Source organism: Kryptolebias marmoratus, linkage group LG15 (assembly GCF_001649575.2).
Source record: "Kryptolebias marmoratus isolate JLee-2015 linkage group LG15, ASM164957v2, whole genome shotgun sequence".
Taxonomy (NCBI): domain Eukaryota; kingdom Metazoa; phylum Chordata; class Actinopteri; order Cyprinodontiformes; family Rivulidae; genus Kryptolebias; species Kryptolebias marmoratus.
Genome location: NC_051444.1, coordinates 3961168 through 3980219, shown reverse-complemented (window position 1 = coordinate 3980219; position 19052 = coordinate 3961168). Strand labels below are relative to the sequence as shown.

Sequence of the window (19052 nt, the reverse complement as noted above, 5' to 3'; positions counted from 1 at the left end):
ACATGTGAGGAGAGCTGCAGACCAGGGACAATCCAGAAATGCTCATGAATGTCAGTTTAGAAGCTATCAAAGTTCTCAAATAAAGCACCTTTTGAGAATGTCAATGTTTGTTGGGAATTATCTTACAAAACTAGGAAATATTTTTGGTTTATATATTAAAAGTTATGGTTGTTTATTGATTTTAGTAAAAAAAAAATTGCAACTTTTAGGAAAATGCCCCGTGAAATCAGGCATTTTAGCCGCAACAATCACAAAAAATGAGTAAATATTGAAAAGGAACGGAGAAATCACCACAGGTGAGCTACCTGGATTATTCCGTGACCCTGTGCAAACACCTCGATGTCGTCGACCTTCAGGGCCGTGTTCTCCAGCGCTCTCCTAACGGCGGGGACGGAGGGGCGGATCCCGTTCTGCTTCAGCCCTTTTTTCAACACGAGGATCATCTCGTTAGTGTCACGCGTTCGTTCAACGTTTTTACCGTGTCGTCGGATCAGGAACGAGTCCCAGGTGCACCTGAGAGGACGAGCGCGATGCCGCCGCAGGCGTTGGGAGACGACATGGACGTCCCGTTCATCAGCTGGGTGCCGCGGAGGGTCCAGTTGGGCACGGAGGCGATGGCGCCGCCGGGGGCGCTGATGCTGACCCCCAGGGCGCCGTCGGTGCTGGGGCCCCTGGACGACCACGTGTACTGGTTAGGGGGCAGCTTCTCCCTCAGGGAGTACTCGGCCACCATCATGTCCGGAGTCACGTACGCGCCGACGCCTACGGCGAGAAAATGATTCAACACGGAGGTCGTCAACGCTGTCCGAGTTCAGCTCAACTAAAATGATGCTTATTGTAAATATCTACTCATCAACCAACGATAAAACTGAAATATTATCTTTTTAAAGGTGCGGTACGGTTTCAACCCCAATTCCAAAACGTTAGGACGTTGTACAAAATGTAAATAAAAACAAAACGGAATGGTAAAGCCTGCCTCTCTGATGGTATGGGGGTGCATTAGTGCCTCTGGGAAGGATCTCCAGGTTTTAGAACATGTGATTCCATCAAGAAAATCTGTTTAACAGCTAAAGAGTCAACATTTTCTCAAAAACCTCCAGCAGCTGCTCTCCTCAGTTCCTCTACATCAGGAGTGGGCAGTCCTGGTCCTCTGTGGGGCACCATCCTGCAGGTTTTCCGTGTTCCTCTGCTCCAACACACCTGATTTGAATCAATGGGTGATTAACAGGCTTCTGCAGAACATGAAGAGGTGATTTAACCTCTGAATCAGGTGTGTTGGAGCAGAGAAACAAGGAAAACCTGCAGGATAGTGGCCCTCGAGGACCAGGATTGCCCACTCCTGCTCTACGTTTACAGACTGTTGGTAAAAAGAAAAGGGAAAACACAAACCTGGATGTGTTGCTGCCATAAAACTCAAATTTACTTAATTATTCCTACTAACGGTGCTGTTTCTAAGTTTAAACGGTTTATGTTTACTACGCTCCCTTGTGGTTAAAATATGGATTTATGAGATTTGTTTTTATTGTACATTTTTGTACAAATGTTTTTGTCGTTTAGTTCTCAGATCAGCAGATGTGACGTTCGGAGGGCGTACCGATGACGCTGCTGGTGGTTCCTCCCGGGCAGCCGACGGTGGAGAGGCAGGGGCCGTTGTTTCCCGCGCTCGACACGAAAATCACGTTGTGCTTCTGCACAGCCTCTGTGATCACCTCGCAAATCCTCCTGAAACGTTTTCACAATCAGCGGCAGTAAAATCAAACGACAGGCTAGAAATAAAAGCCGCCGTTTGCCAGCGCTCACCCTGAATTGGGCCAGTGAGTGGCTTCCCCGTAGCTGTAGTTAACCAGGTCACACTTGTAGTTGATCACTTCAATCATCTTTCAGGAGCAGAGAGACACGAAGAGAACGTTTTGGATAAAAAAAAAAAAAAAAAAAAAACAGGAAGTGGACGGTTTATTTGTCGGGGTACGTACCGCGCGAATAAGCCCGGTGCCCGTTTCCATGGTGCTGAGGCGAGTGTCTCCGATCTTCAGGGCCAGGATCTGGGCGCCAGGAGCCACGCCATTACGTTCCGGTTCTTCCGGGAAGTACCCTGCGGCGATGCTCGCCACATGCGTCCCATGAGCCCCTTCGGATAGCACAGCACATGTGATGGAACCGACCGGAGGGGGCTTCGGATCTGCTGCTCGAGGACAACTCACCTCCGCTGCTGACGATGCAGAGCGTGTTCCCCTCGTCGTAGATGTTGACAGAGTAGTTGAGCATCTCAGCGTTTCCTAACGTGGCATACTCCTGCGTTTCTCTGTACGAGGACAGGACGGTGCACTGGGACAGCTCTCCGCACTCCGACGTGTCCACGGCAGCCCTAAGAAAGGACAAAAAGAAGCAGAGTTCCATTATCAGCCATGACATCATCGTCATCATGTGATGTCATCAATAACAGTAGGCAGTATATAAAAAAAGAGGATTAAGAAAAGAGCGTGGCTTACTTCCACGTGGTGCCGTCGTGCCAAAGAACGCAGTCCAACACGGGGCCAGGATCGCTGTACTTCTTCTCCAGCGACGCCAGCAGCTCTGACTGACTCTGAAGCTCCTCCTTCTGCAGCTTCTCCACCTGGAGGGGGACAGGCGGGACGAGGGACGTGAGCAGGACAAAGACACTGATGAAAAAAACCACGGTTTTCCTGGCTCCGACCTGCGAGGGGGTGGGATGGGCGAGGTCAAACTCTTCCGTCTTGCGAGAAACTTCAGCGAGGGCTGCTCTGTGCGCCGGGTCCCACAGCTTCTCTTTGCGCTCTTTCTAGTTGGCAGAAAGAGTAAAATTAGAACAAACGCCACAAAAACATGTCAAGCAAAGAGGTTTTTATCTTACCATCGGTCTTTGTGACCATACATTTTCATTTTAGATGTTTCCTATGAACATTTACTGATAAGTAGCTCAGCTACCGATGTGGGGAATACAACCAGGGCGGATGTTTGACCGTTTCCACCCATCGTTTTATTCTTCAAGCTGATACGTGACAGTTCTAGGCGCTGGGAATCTTTACGCACGTCACAACTCAACGACAACTCAAAAGAAATGTGATGAGTTTATAAAATGACTATGGCTTTAATTAGCAAAAACAAACACTTATTTGTATGTTTTCAGGCCTTAGTGAAGAGTAAACAACAACGTGTCAAACAAGAGTAAAAAAAAAACAAAACCTATGAGTTCCCCTCACACAACCATCCTGAATACACGAGTCTACAGTGTATCTACGACACATAGGGGTTACCTGGGGCCTTGACCTTTGACCTTGTGGCCTTGAAATCAATAGGGATCATTAATGACCCGTTAGGAGTCCAGCTATGCAGTTTGACATTCCTACGATACACGGTTGCAGAGTTACAAAACAGACAAGGTTTTCACAAAGGGGTTACCTGCAACTTTGACCTTGTGACCTTAAAATCAATAGGGATCATCCCTGACACATGAGGTGTCCAGCTGTGCAGTTTGACATTCCTAAGATACACGGTTGCAGAGTTAGAGCACGGACAAGCTTTTGATAAAGGGGTTACCTTTGACTTTGACCTTTGACCCTGTGGCCTTGAAATCAATAGGGATCATCCCTGACACATGAGGTGTCCAGCTGTGCAGTTTGACATTCCTATGATACACGGTTGCAGTTAGAGCACGGACAAGCTTTTCACAAAGGGGCCACCTGCGACTTCGACCTTTGACCTTGAAATCAATAGGAATCATCCCTGACACATGAGGTGTCCAGCTGTGCAGTTTTGCATTTCTACGGTACATGTTCATCAGTTTAGAGCTTGGTAAGAAACCGTCCACAGACCGGCGGACAGATGGACGGTTTTGGACTCGGAAACATTCGCCTCGACGCTTCGCGCACATCGTCAGAAATTAAAAATCACGGCGACGACAGAACTAGAACAGGAATGTCGTCATATATTCCTACCTGTATTCTTTCTTTGAGCGCCTTGGGGAAGAACTCGTAGCCATTTTTAACTCCGATGTGATACTTCCCTGATGGATTGACCCAGGCAGGAGGGATCTGAGCGACACGGAAAAGACATACGAGATGACAGAAAAGACGACTTGAGATGTAGGCCAGCAGCTTTCTGAGGGGACAACATTCATTCCCCACGAATCTAAAGACCGGAAAGAAACCTTGAGCGTTCTGCCGGAGAGGCCGCTAATCGTCCCGTCTTTGGGCTCCACCACCGTGGTCATGTTCACGTCGCCGCTTCCTGTCGTGTCGATGATGTCCACGATCTTTGGCTTCCCTTCAGTCGTGACCTGAGGAAGAAAATCCAGACGGGATGAGACGCAAAGACGTCCACTGATCTTTCTGCACCTAAATCTTTAATTTGATCCTTTTAAATTGGCTTTTTGTGTCTTTTAGGCTCGTACGGAAAGCATCTTTGAGTTCCCTGAAAAACACCAAATGAATTATTATTATTTTTATTATTATTAATATTCCATGAGGCCGTAAACTGAGAATATCTCATACCAGAATAATGTGCAGAGACCACACTGAAGAGCAAACGCAGATAAACCATAACTTCTTTTATACAAGTTTATTTACAGAATAAAATGACCAGATTAAAAATAAGTGACTGACTCTTTACAGAACAATATGATGCTGGTTTAGGTGCTGAAAAGTTCCCCGACTTCATCCTAAATTTGGCAAAAGCTGCTTATTCGAAGCAACTCGAGACGTAAATTTATCTCTCTAATATTTACACCTGGAGGTTGCAATCAAACTTTATTAATTTGAACTTGATTGTGGTTAATTTGAAAAGTGGAAACCCTTCATATCATGTACATTTTTATTTAAAACACTAATAAACAAAAACAAATGCAGCACCATTTTCATCTCTTTCATTATAATGTGTCAAATTAAAACCATTTATCTCTGTTTTATACACTCTCCTCTATGTTTACTCATTCATCAGGATATTACTTGTTGATGTATCAAGCTTAATTAGTAATATTAAGTCAGTGTTATTTTTAAACTCAAATGTCCTCTCATGGTGGGAAGGTTGGCTGATTTCTTTAAAAAATATGTCTATTTCTTCTCTTTCTAAATTATACAACAACTTTAAATTTAAAAAGGTTAAATCACCTGATAACTAAGTTGTGGTAAGTTAATACAGGTTGTTTCAACAACTAGAAGCGCTTGTGTAACTCTAACCATCTGACAATTGTAAACACTAACGATCAAATTTAGCTATTAGCTTTCAGGTTAGCATGCATGCTAACTTTAATGTCAAATTCTTTACAGCCCGCTTGTTTGGGTCTAAATCGCTGCCTGATAGCAGGAAAAAACATCATCTACTTGATGATTTGTCTTATTTTGGCTGTCATGAAAGCTACAGGAGTATTTCGGCTATTTTCCACGGGTGGCTAACTAGCTAAGTGGCTAACCGCTGTCTATGGGTGGCTGCGCGGATGACGTCGGCCTTTAGCTTCTTGGCTATTAGCATTAGCGGCTAGGCGGAAGCTAACACGAGGCAGCCGGGAGGACGTTACCTGCATGCCGGGGGCCCCCGGGTCCACGCCGGTGTCGAGGATCGCGATGAGCACCCCTCGCCCGTCGTACTCGGGGAACCTGGTGAGGTAAGAGGCGGCGCCGGTTTCCTTCTTGGGCAGAAGCCCGTGGAAAGGGAACGGCTCTTCGGTAGAATGGGCAGCCATGGTTTTAAACAAATGATAAATACTTTAAAAAAACAAACAAACAGAAAAATGGAGTGTGAATGAAAACAAAGCGGCGAAATGGGGCAGAGGCAGAGGAGCGGAGGAGGAGAGCTGATTAAAGGCGCAGTGCTCGGTCACACCTCCCTAACCATCCCCTTCAGCACCAGATATGCAAAAAGTTCGATTTAACTAAATGTTTAAGCCATTTATCTCCATCGTGACGTCATTTATTTAAAGCTTTAAACCACCCTTTGTTGCCTTGTGCGTTCTTATTTGTCTGTTAGCAAAATATCCCCTGACCCACTGGACGGATTTTAATGAAATTCCCAGGAAGTAATGCCTGGATGTATATATACAATTGATTACATTTTGGAGCCAACACAAGTCAAGATGGCCGCCACAGCCAACTGAACTCAAGAACAACATAAATGGCTTCAAATCGGTGAATTTGACAGATATTGACCTGAGATTTGATATGGTAGTAGCTGAGACTGACTCCCAACACATAATCAGAGCACAAGTAATTCACTTTAAATATTGCCATTATATCTTATCAACCGCTGGATGGATTTTAATGAAACTTTCAGAGGTTAAAAACAACCATCAGGTGTACGGAGGCGACCCAATTCAAGATGGCTGCCGCAGCCAACTCTCTTTAGGAAGCACTAAAATGACTATAGCTAAGTCAGTTTCACGGGTATCCTGCTGAACTTTGGAGTGGTGGTAGCTGAGAGTCATTCACTAGCAGGTGACAGGCATTCCTTGGAGAGTGGACAAGTGGAGGGCGAAGGGAAGGAAGACATGTAAACGCTTTGAGAGCTTCCAATCCACAAAATGATTCCAGCAGAAACATCTCATCCCAAATATCTTTGGTTAAAAACAAAAAAAAAAACACCAATTAGGCTGATTAAATGAGGCCAAAGCAACCACATTTGGACTATTTTCGGTGTTAACCTGCATCAACATGTTTACCTCTGCCTCTTGTAACAGATATGATAAATAATACAATCAGCAATCGTTGTTAAATCTTATTTTCTCACTGGAAATAATCTCAAGACCTCAAACTTGATGTTTCGTGACCAAATCCACAGTTTAGATTCTATTTTTTCTGTCCAATGGTCTCACCTTTGGTATTTTTTATAGATTCAACCAAATAAATGGGAACAAACTGTGTTTGTGACAGAGCGCAGGAAACTAAACGACCAGGGATCCGATTTAAGACTGGTTCTTTGTGAAGTTGGTTTATTCTTTGAGTTTAAAAGCCTTTTATGGCTGAATTATTCAAAGGTCAGTCGTCGAGTGGTCCAAAGTTGGGGTCAGGACACCCAGCCGGGAGTCTTTAGATCATCTCCAGACATTTAAGAAGAAATTTTACCAACATGGCTTATCACAGTTGCTACAAAACATTCAATTAAATTTAAAAAGTAGTATATTATGAAGTTAAGCTATCTGTGTTGACGTAACGCCCGTATTTATTGACCTTTTTAGCAACGTTTGTGGAGTTCAGCCAAGCTTGTGTGGGAAGTCTTTGTCGTCGTTACTTTTTGGGGTCAGAAGCTAAAAGATTTGATCTGGTTCACACAGAACGCTGGTCTGGAGATAAATGGGTACTGGACAGATGAGAAATAAAAACAACTTTGAGTTTCTTCAGATTTCCTCAGATACGCCATCATTTAAAGAGCTCCACGTCCAAAAAATCAAAAGGAAAAAAAGACAATGGTTTATTAAAAATATTCGCTCTAGGCATGAGGTGATCTCTGGACAAGAGATTAAACCAATAAAATCCACTTATATAAAACAAAAAATCGGACGGGGGAACCAATCCCCACCTTTCAGGGGACACCTGGAAGGAAAACCCTGGATTTCGGTTCGAACTCATGGGAATTCTTCCAGACGTTCCCAGGAAGTCAGTCGTTATTTTGGGCCTGTCCAAAAATAACGACTTTCTGGCAGCAGATCTTTACAGAAGCGGTGAATATATTTGGAACAGACATCACGTTTAACTGGGAACAAAGTTTTTAAAGGTAAAAAACTGGAACATTTACGTCTGAAACCCAGTGGAGCGTCATTTATTGAACTTCCTGTGACAGGAAGTCAACGAATGACCAGTAAAGCGTGACAAAAAGATAAAACTTCAAGTTTTTAAACATTTCAGTCGTTATTCTCAGTCATTCCTTAGATTCCACCTCGCAGACAGTTCTTTAAAGACTGAAAACTTCCTGTTTCTGACCCTGGCAGCGCGTGCACACATGGTGGCGCCATTACGCCGCTGGATGGGGCCGTTGTCTTTAAACCGTGTAGCTCGTCCTGCAGTTCAAAATAAGTAGGTTTTGCTTCTAAAATAAATGAAACCAGGTGTGTTGAATCAAATAACTCCCCAAATATATCAATCCTGTGAGAAGCATTTATTTAATCTGTCCTCTGTGGCATCCTGGTGTGTTTATCTGTAACTGATTAAGTTTTCTGTAATAAAATGAAACGGCAAACACAAAGAAGTTCATTCTTACAGAAACATTACAAACGTTGGATTGGTTGGAGGTTAATCTGTTTGCTTTGGGTGATTCAGAGCAAACAGAATGTTGGAAAGAAACAAATAATCCGATGGTTCTTTCTGTTGGACACCCTTCAGATAACAACGTACCCTTCTGGTCCCAAACAGGCTGATCTGATTCATGTTTTGTTCCCAAAGCTAAAATCAGGATTAGGTCTGTTCAGACCGGCGTTGTGTTGGTCCCGCACCTGTACAGCGTCGGTACGTTCAGTTCAGCCGACGTTTTTTTTTTTTTCCTTTTTTAAAAGCGCGCCAACGCCCTCGGACCCCCGGACCCCGTTCTGACGGCGAGCATCCTTTTCACTAATCTGCTCCTAATCTGCATCTGCCTTCCCTTCCTGTTTCTGTCACTCGTTCTTCCTGCCGGCCCGCTCGTCTGAGACCGTCTGTGAGGCTGAAAACGATCCGACGCCCTTTCTGGTTCACTGAAACCACCCCGCTTTCTGCGGCCCAACCGCTTCTGCCGTTTCAGCTGCTCTTATGTAAAAAAAACCCTTTTGGCTCGTTCGGAGATGGGAACTGTCACTTCTGCGTTTTTGTAACTTTTTGAAATATTTACAACTTTATTTGCAAATATTTTCCACCAATAAATAAATAAATAAATAGAGATCTCTTGAATTTATTTAAAACATCGTTCTCTCCTTCCTACTATGCTATTTTTAGCTTTTAGCTACTATTCTGCTACTAATAATCACCATTTTGCTAAGTTTAGCTTCTAGCTAACCTTTTGCTACTACTAAATTTTAGCTATCATGTTGCTCTTTTTAGCTTTTAGTTAGCCTTTTGTTACTAACTGATTTGAGCTGTTTTTACCTAACATTTTCCTACTTTTGTTTTTAGCTAGTGATTTACTACTTTAAGGTTTTAGCGACTGTTTTGTTAGTTGTAGCTTTTAGCTAGCATTATGCTACTTTTGGCTTTTAGATAGATTTTACTTTTAGCTTCTAGCTATCCTCTTGCTACTTTTAACTAACCTTTCGCTACTTTTAAATTTTAGCTAGCACATTGCTCTTTCAGCTGTTAGTTAGCCTTTTGTTACTAATTGCGTTTAAGTACACTCTTGCTGTTTTTACCTGGCGTTTAGGTTTTAGCTACTGTTTTGTTAGTTGTAGCTTTTAGCTAACCTGCTGCTTCTTGTAGCTTTTAGCTTGTTCTTTGCTACATTTAGAGTTTGCTATTGTTTTGCTACTTTAGGCTAGTTTTCTGCTACTCTTGGCTTTAAGTTAACATTTTATGACTTTTAGCTTCTAGCTAGCCTTTTGCTACGTTTAACTAACCTTTTTGTACTTTAGGATTTTAGCGAGCACATTGCTCTTTTTAGCTTTTAGCTAGCATTTTGTTATTATTTACTATTAGGTACACTCTTGCAGTTTTTTTAGCATTTTGCTACTTTAAGGTGTTAGCCAATGTTTTGTTAGTTTTAGCTTTTAGCTAGCATGTTGCTGCTTGTAGCTTTTAGCTTAATCTTTGCTACTTTAGAGTTTAGCTAGTGTTTTGCTACTTTTGGCTTTTAACTTGCATTTCACTACATTTAGCTTTTAGGTAAAGTTTTGCTTTTGTTAAGCTTTTAGCTGCTGTTTTGCTTCTTTTAGCATTCAAACTGTTTGTTTTTTCACAGAAAATTCAGTTTGTGTCGTTTGTTCCGTTTCCTTCCTTCAGTGTTGGTTTTGGTGTGTGTGTGTGTGTGTTTTAATACCAATAACGGACACACACATCTGAAGCCACACTCGTTCAGTTGTGGTTCGCCGCAGGGCGTCGTCACTTTAGCTGAACTGAAGCACGCCACAAATGTCCTTAAAGCTTTATTTCCATACATGACGCCACGCTGCCCTCCTCGGCTCTCTGCCTCCATAAAGACGTCTCTCGGCTCTTGCGCCGTGATCTAATTTAGTGATTTAAACGACGTTTCATTCCCGCCTGGAAGTTTACGAAGGAGAGCCTCCGATTTACGCTGAACAGAATTGGGGTCACTCATTTATCTGCGTAAACAAACAGCTCACAGGATGTGGCTGCCTGAAAGAAACTCTCATTGTTTTTTTATTTCTTACCCATCTCAGTGTGCAGGTTCTCTCTTTTGTTTTTGTTCTAATGTCGAGAAGTTAGACGCGTATCGTGGTTGACGTTCTGAAAAAGAGCTCCAGAGCAGATCATGGTTAATTATGTGAGCAATACAAACCCACAGGAAGTGCAGGCAGCATTTTAGACTACTCGCACTTTCAGCCAGAGCTGGAAAGATTTAACTTTAGAGAAACGTCGTTCGTGTGTAACTCACACATTTCTGCAGCGGGCCGCAGTCAGAGCGATCTCAGTTTGGAGAGTTTGAGGAGAAATTCTTCTGCGTTTGTTTCTCAACGACGGGAGTTATCGCGGTCCTGATAATCGAACGCTGATGAGACATGACTGTCAAAACGAAACGTTACAAGACAGTAGAAGATGTGTAATTACTACTAGGGGAGATGACTTGTCTTTTTTCTACGGCAGAAAGAGGATATCAGTATCAGCCAGATCATCTGGAGGAGGAAATGTTGGTTAGAAACGGAAAAACAGCCGATAGGATAGTTGTTCAGCGGTGACGGTGCACGGTTAGCGTAGCGACACGGACGTTGTTCTGGTGAGAAAATGGCATCGAAATAAACAATAAATTTTTGTAAAAGTACTTCCTGTAGCATTTTTCCTGAATAGTGAGCTCTTGAAAGTAAAAAGTAAAAACAGTTCTGTCCAATCAAAATTCGTGACGTCGTGGAGGACCCAAATGGCCACCAAAATGGTAGCAATGTCAACAAACACATGAGAAGACATGCCGTCTTTGAAACGATGCAGGTCTTCACGCCAGATCGTCCTAAAATTCAACAGACTGGTGTGAAATCACGTCGGCTACATGAAATGACCTCAGCAGAAGTCGAAGACATCGGCAGGAAGCTGAAGTTTGGAGAAAACAGATGGGCCGTCAGCGTACATCCTGTCTTTCCAAAATAAAGGAACAGTACTAAAAGTAAAACATTCCTAACAATTAAAAACAAGCCAATAATCTGTTGTCAGATCCAGACCGGAAGGAGCTGAAGCTTTAGGGAAATCAGGATATGTGCTGGCTTTTTTAGCGTTTATTGGTGCACATGACTCAGACGTGCTGCTGCAAGATGGCTGATTCCTGTTTTTATGATGGCGGCGAGCATCCATCGAGTCACACGGTCGCGTGATCTCTGTTTTTAACTCTGCAATCTAAGTAGGCTTCCCCTTTAGAGCTTCTCCTTGATTCTTCAAACAGAGATCACTCTGACTGCAGTCTACTGCAGGTGAGACACTGACTGCTCTAAACCGCTCCACACAACCCCGCATCAGGGTGGTCACGGAAAAAGCCGAATACACCCGAGTGGTTTCTTCAATGTTTGGTATTTTTAAAAAAAATAGTATAATTTATTCATTTTAATTTTACAATAAACATTTTATGATTCTCTTCAACTGATGTCGGCTTCAAAACACTTTTCATTTTAGCTTTAAAAGTTTAACTTTTATGCTTTGGTCACTTTTAATAAATCTATTTAATTACAGATGATCTGAATTTCCAAAGCAGCCACAGTGAGAGGAAGTCTTTGTGTCGCAGATTAAAGTGACAACACTCTGAAAGTGTAATGATAATATTTCCGGTACTTTCCTGTATTTCGTGTGATTGTTTGTGTTGTACGATGAAATGTTTGTGTCCCTTGGCCTCCTGGGCCTCGGCGCACAGAAGGTTTCTGACGAGACTTTTGAGGTTAATTAGATTTGGGGCCGTTGGGAGTTAATCCCAGCACGTTCGGCCGGCAGCGGTTAAATGTCGCCTCGGGCTGCTCCTCCGCTCTCCGGGCTATTCTTAGGAATGTGGCCACGGTGATGTCAGAGGTGTGGGCCAATGGGCTGGAGCGTGGGCCGATGATGCGCCGATGATGCCCCTGAATGGATCCTCGAATCCTGGCTGAATATCCCTCCAACTGGGCTGAACATCACCCTGTCTGCTGGTTCAGATAGATAGATAGATAGATCTCATTAAACACATTTAAAATAAACGGATCAACTGAATGTTCGCCGTGTCTTGAAATAAACTCAGGAAAGTTTAAATTAAACTAAAGCAATTCATTAAAAGTTCTTTTTCTTTCCTGACTGTGAAACTGGAGGTGGAGCTGATTGATTTATTTATCGATCAGATGGTCGGAGGTTTTGACCAACAAATACCAAGAGATCTTCTTAAATTTTTTGGACTTTATGCCCACATGTGGAGCAGAACTGGTCGTGCATTTTAAAGATATTAAATTATAACAAGAAAAAAGTAGTACATGAATAAAAAACCATCCATTTTTTAATTGGCATTCATGGATTTTGATGACCTTAGGATTATTTAAAACATCCCAGTACGAACATATTAAATTTTAACACTAATAATGAGCTGATTTTTCGTTAATGGAACTTTTTTTATCGCCAACAGCTCAGAATGTCTGACACAACTATCTGACATCAGCAAAATGGCTCAGGCTCAGTCCGTTTTGCAGATATCGTGCTAAACTTTACTGAGGGTCGTTCACAACACGTACTCTGGCACAGCGGGGAACATACACGCCTTCAAGGTGTTTAACGTTTGGTTTTTGCTCTTTTTGATGTGGATATGAAACCATTTTGTATAACAGTTCTGATAAGAGTTGGGTTAATTGCTAAATGGTTCTCAGGTGAGCGCGCTCGTTGTGGCGTGGAAACATCACGCCGCCGGTGTTCCGGCTGGACGACGGTTATCACCGAGCTGTTTTCCCTCTGGTTCTAATTCCTGGTTTCCAGCCTGCGAAGCCCCTGGGAAACACGGAGCTGATTTGTTTCCTCTTTTGCATATCCAGTCTGTTTCATACAGGAACCGGTGAGTGACGAGCCGGAAAGAGCACGAGGAAGTCAGACTGCCAGGAGGAAAAAGGGACACCGCTCGGTTTCTGGATGCAGTCAGTCGTTTTAGGCAAATTTACAAGATTATTTGCTGAAAACTGTAACAAACCTGCAGTTGTTTATCAATGTTTTCCACGAGGAAAAGCAACAAACACCAGAGCTGATTGTAACTCTAAGGTTTTAGTGAGCTAATCACTGACGCCATCAATCAAAAAACGGCAACTAATCAGAAGACATCTTTGCTCAGAGGTTTAAGACTGAACATCCTGTCGCGTTTTCTTGTTGTGACCGCTTTGAAAACTGGAGTCTGGGCCGTCGAGAACTTTAGCCCCACGTTTCATCAGAGGAACCCCCGAACTTTACAATGATGTCACACAGTCTGAAAGGAGTTTCCCATCCGGATGGTGCCGGTCTGAGGATGGCCACAGGTGAAGGCTGAGGCCTCCTAACATCTAACTCCTGCTACATGAAGCAGGTTTAGAAACAATGAATTGATGAATGAATAAATGAGCTTTGTTTGACCTTTAGCAGGGACTAAACAATAAAGAAAACAACAGTTTATACAAACTACACAGCATTAATTATGTGTAATACCTACAGCAAAATGTAATTTTTTTAGATTTTATTTCATTTAAGCTTTAAATAAAAACAATAATTTATTAAAATAGTGACTTTCCGCCCACACAGCTGCTGTTGTGACTCAGACTCTGTTGGCACGGATCACCCAGCATACACGTGCTTTGGGCGGAGTTTAATCAAAACCACGCCCCCTTTCCACTCCCTCATCCGCGGTGTTTGCCCCACTGTGACAAGCAGTTGGGCACGGATCACCCTGCATATAGACCCCATGGGCGGAGCTAAACAAAGCCCCGCCCCCTCCTCCGTCGCCGCTGCGGGATTGAAGCGGAGTCCGTTCACTTTCAGCGGCGGACAGCGGACAGCGGACCGGCGGACGTAGATGTGCAAACCCACCCCCCCGTCTCTCCTCTTCCTCCTCCTCCTCCTCCTCCTCCCTGCAATACCCGCGCGCTGGAGGAACCAGAACCGACCGCCGTGGACCGCATCCTCCATCCAGCCGACCGTCGGGGAGAAAGAGCCGCGGGGGGACCATGGCGGTGGAAGAAGAAGGTCTTCGGGTTTTCCAGAGCGTTAAAATTAAAATAGGTGAGGAGGACTAGCACACACACACACCTCCCCCCCTGTCCATTTCCAGGCAGGCTCGGTTCCGTTCTGTTCTCCCTGTTGTTGTAATTCGGATCACTCGCCTCCCTCCCTGCGGCACAAACTACAGGAGCCGAAAATGAGGCGTTCAGGTCCGCGTGGGAATCTCAGCATCTGGACCCAGACAGCCGTGTTGCGTTAAAACTTGAAGCCATGTGAGCTGACGTGAAGCCTCCCACAGCTGCAGACATCCAGATGTGCAGCTTGGGGGTCACACACAGACCTCCTCTTCCTCCTCCTCCTCCTCCTCTAATGAGATGCATGCTGGTCTTTATTGATTGTTAACCCAGATGTTTATATTTAGACATAACTGGGCAGTGAATGGAGCACTGATGGGTGGGGGTCGGTGTACTTTATGTGCTCTATTTCTACAAAAACATAGAATAAAATAGAATCTCTGTTTGGCTGAAGAAAAACTTAATTAAACACTAAAAACCACCGGGTCTCGGGTTGTTATTTAGTCTTATTAGAACTCCTAACCTGGGTTGGTGCTAGCTAACCACTATTAGCATCAGCTAGCTTAGCAAACCAAACTCACCTAACTAAACCAGCCAGGTTATTTTACCTGGTTAATAACCATTACTTATTACACCCTAACGCTGGTCAGGTTGGTTGAAACCGACCCAACCCAACGAACGGGTCCTCAGCGGAACCCAGCGGTTTTCAGAGCGTACCAGATGGGCGATATCAAACCACAGATTTCGATTTTTTTTTTTTTTTGGTCTAATTTTGATCCCTTTCGTCTGTTTTCACGCCAGACGAAATTAGCTGACACGTAGCCGCTCTCGCGCAGGCTGAGGTCAAATAGCTGTGGCGGCCATCTTAAACTGAACTGGGAGTTTCAACGGTTCGGGAGATATTTTGCTGACAGGGTCGACTCCGTGGCGTCGCGTTTGGGGGACGACGCCTTGTATCGGTGTCCTTAAACATGGCTGACTTGTCGCCATTTTTTTGCGTTTTGCTGTGGCGGCCATCTTAAATTGGGTTAATCAGCTGCAGGCGTTCATCCAGTGGTCACCTCACTAAAATCTACAAATAAAAACCTTATTTTCCTGGACTTCTTGATTAAATTCCTCCAAATGTTTCAGTTAATCAAACCTTAGATGGTGCGACGTGTTTTCTTTTTCCCGTTTTCGGTGTAAAAACCTTTAAAATCAGACGATAACTTCCCGTGTTTCGCTGCGAAGAGACCGACGAGCTGCAGAAAAACAAACAAACAAACAAACACTCGGGCCTGGGGTTAATCTCCCGTCTATCGGGCCGTCGGCGAGGAGATAATCTGCTTCACGGACGGTTTTTTTCAGTCCGGCTGCAGCTGGACGAAAACTGAGGCTTAAAACAGAAAAAGCTGCTTTCTAATCTGGATTTTTAAAGGAGCTCCACCGATTTTTTTTCAGTTTCTTTTATGCCGATCTTTAGAAATCGGGCCGATTGTTGGCCGATACACAACACCGATTTGTTTTTATTGTCCTGTCCCACATATATTTGACATTAAACAGGAATGTAACAATGTGGTCGTAAATTATATATAAGAATGTTTTCGATTGGAGGGTTTTCTGAATGTGTCGGGTTTTGTTGCCAACAACTACGAGGCGTTTGTTTACATCTGAGCACTTACGAGGCAGCCGAGATAATCTGAACTCGAGGATTATTTGCTGTTTGTTTTGACGCCATCTTTACGAGTTTCAACTCAGTTATTGATGTCGAGACTAGAAGCGTAAGAACCCTGAGTCAAAAACATCGAAAAGCTTTTGACGTTTTTAACGCGCTTCAGTCCCGTTAGAGTGTGTGTGTGTGTGTGTGTTTTGGGCATTTCCAGCCACTGAAGTCTTTGCTCTCCTTGAAGGAATGCATATCACCCGCCGCTGCTGTTCGCTCTCGGAGCAGGTGTTGGGGACGACTCTCAGCTCCCACCGCTCCAGATGTTAGCTCAACATCTGTAAAAGTGACCGGGTTAGAGCCATCTACGGGTCAGCCGTCTCCAGTCAGGTGGACTCACTTCCTGAAAGATATTTTGCTAACAAACAGGCGGGACATTATCACTGTCAGTGGTGTGATAACAACGTGAGATTCTCGCCTTTTTTTTTTTTGGTGAATTGTGCGACATTTTTCCATAAATGGAGTCTGTGGGAGTTTGTTGGATCGGGTCGGGTCGGTTCTCTTCGGGGTTTACGTTACACCGTCGCCCAGCTCCTGGGGAGACGTTGTTTCCGCTGACTCAGCTCGCCGTCGCTCCGTGCCCGCTGACGACCGGGACCCGAGTCGGAACCGTCTGGGAAAGGCAGGAAACAGGAAGTGACCCCCTCCGATTTTCTTCCTGATTGGCTGGAACCGTCCTGCTAACTCAGAGCAGATGTGGACGGACGCAGACCAGGGGACAGAGGGGGTGTCTCTGGTTCTGGACCAGACCGGGGAGTCCTCCGTGGCACAGCTGGAACCGGGACTAACCAACAACAACGGGTTCTGCTGCTGGAACGTCGTGGTTCCCGACGCTGGTCCTTGAGGGACGCCGTCCAACGGTGGAGAAAGACTCCAGGAGAGCAGCCATCTTTGTTTTGCTTCCAGTAAGACTCAACAGATGCTTCGGCTTTATTTACAGATAAACAATCCAGAACTGTCTGAACGCTGAGTCAGCGTCTTCGTAAATGCTGAGTCAGCGTTTTCACGGTTTTCTTTTTTTGCGGTCGGACTGCTTCAGCTCTGTTCGTGTCTTCTTATGCTCCTGTTAGCTACGGTTTAGCTGTTTTAGCTTTCAGCTGCTGTTACGCTAATTGTAGCTTTTAGTTCTGGTTTCGCTACATGTAGCTTTCTGCAACCATTTAGCTCATTTTTGGTTTAGTTACCGTCACTTTTAGCTTTACTACAGATTACTGATTAGCAACTGTTTTGCTAAGTTTAGCTTTTAGCTACCGTTTTGGAAATTTTAGGTTTTGCTACAGTTTGTAGCGTTTAGCCAAGGTTCAGCTATTTTAGCTTTTAGCTGCTGTTATGCTAATTGTAGCTGTTTGTTCTGGTTTCGCTACATTTAGCTTTTTGCAACCGTTTTGCTAAGTTTAGCTTTTAGCCACAGTTTGTAGCTTTTAGCTACAGTTTTGCTTTTATGAACTCTTTTGTTAAATTTTGCGTTTAGCTTCTGTTTAGCTTACAGCTGCTGTTTGGCTACAGATGTAGCTTTTTTTAACGGTTATGATAGTTTTAGCTTTTAGCTTCTGTTTTGCTCGTTTTAACTTTAGCAGCTGAGTCTTGTATAGATCAGAAAATGAGTAAAAATTCTGTATAAACTTGTTTTTTATTTTAAAAGAAAAATTAATTATTTGTCTGGTTTAAACACGACAGAGAGAAAAACCAGGTTTGATGAATTTATTTTCTGATTTGGACGCAGCTTCTTTTTATTCGGCTTTAGTTTTAAACACTTTAGATCCTTTTTAGGATTTAAAATCTGATAAAAAACGATCCTTTTTCTTTGCACTCCGCTCACCTGCTCCTCAGGTGTTTGTGGCCGTTAAACACGGCAGTTTTTACTCCAAACAACCAGAACGGCTTAACGAGACTGAGTGCCGTTGTGTGCCGTGGAAACAAACGCTCCAGATTCCTTCTGAAAATGTAGAAATATGAATTCGAGCGTCTCAAAGGAGATGAAAAAGGGGAAACTTCGCTCAGAGGTCAGAGGAAGTTCAGGTTGGGTTTGAGATGAAAATAAAACAAATTTCTTTCTCATTAATCCTCGTTTAGGTTTATTTAGATCCTCCGTGAGCAGAAAAATCATCGAGTTTAAAGTTCGGACATTCAACTGACCCGGCTCCTGGAGTAGACCAAATTCAAGATGGCCGCCACAGCTAATGGGCCTCAGTGAACACACACCAAAAAAACTGAGCTCAACTTGTCAAGCAAAAAAAAACATGAAAATATTGATTTTAATGAGTAAAAATGAGGCTATAAAGACACGGCTGCTGCAGGGCTGGGAAATCCCTTCGTATAATGTAAGGCCTCATTCTGAAGCTTATAGATTCCCCCTTTTTGAATATATTTTTTCTCGTTCCCGGGCAATAAATCGCTCCACGGCCTCCTGACGCGCTGACAGGATGTCGCACGCAGATTTAAAAAAAAAAACAAAAAAACTAATTTTAATGGAAACGTGTTTTTAAAAATCTGCGTTTGAACGTCCGGCGGCGAGGGAGGAAGTTCGCCAATCGACACGAACGGACGCCTGAGAAACGTGATTTGAAATCAGGAAAACGTCCCTGTTGGCACTCGTCCCTGTTGGTTTTAGCTGTACGTCCACAAAGATGGCCGCCAAGGAACAGGTTCTGATTCGGTGGTTTCGTTCAGCTGAAGTTGAGTTCTCGTCCTCGAAGGCGAGCTCTGGAAACGCCTGCGTGTTGACGGTGCAGGCGGAGTAATGATCCGGGTCGGCCGCAGCGCCGAGGAACGGCGGGACGCGTCCTTCAGGTGTCCTCGTCCGGGACGACCTCTACCTGAGGGGTGAGGACTGAACTTCAGGCTCGATTCAAGATGGCCTCCGGGGCTGATCAGCTGTTAGGCTGCAGCTTGGTGGAAGTAGCTGAGGGTCGTTCCAGCCGCCATCATCCTCCAAGGAACGCCACGGGGAGGGTTTCCTGTGACCTCACGTCGCTGCGCTCGCCTCAGGGCGACGAATCGGCGAGGAACGGGAGGACCAAC

At 44.2% G+C, this 19052-nt stretch overlaps 2 protein-coding genes across 3 annotated transcripts in view; one reads left to right on the top strand and one right to left on the bottom strand.

Annotated features, from left to right (window-relative positions):
• Positions 1-5823, bottom strand: part of tpp2 (tripeptidyl peptidase 2) — a 19493-nt gene extending 13670 nt beyond the window's left edge. The window contains 11 exon segments of the mRNA XM_037979730.1: positions 306-421; positions 514-762; positions 1595-1722; positions 1801-1877; positions 1974-2128; positions 2202-2365; positions 2490-2614; positions 2696-2800; positions 3957-4052; positions 4169-4297; positions 5534-5823. Of these exon segments, the coding sequence (XP_037835658.1) occupies positions 306-421; positions 514-762; positions 1595-1722; positions 1801-1877; positions 1974-2128; positions 2202-2365; positions 2490-2614; positions 2696-2800; positions 3957-4052; positions 4169-4297; positions 5534-5698 (1509 nt within the window). The 5' untranslated portion in view covers positions 5699-5823.
• Positions 5824-14025: 8202 nt separating this feature from the next.
• The window catches only part of rasa3 (RAS p21 protein activator 3), a 33694-nt gene continuing 28667 nt past the window's right edge, over positions 14026-19052 (top strand). Inside the window, exon 1 of one of the 2 annotated variants that reach the window (XM_017403731.3) lies at positions 14026-14315. In XM_017403731.3, the coding sequence (XP_017259220.1) occupies positions 14261-14315 (55 nt within the window). In that variant the 5' untranslated portion in view covers positions 14026-14260. The remainder of the gene's footprint in view (positions 14316-19052) is intronic. The other variant, XM_017403756.3, reaches the window with a different exon arrangement.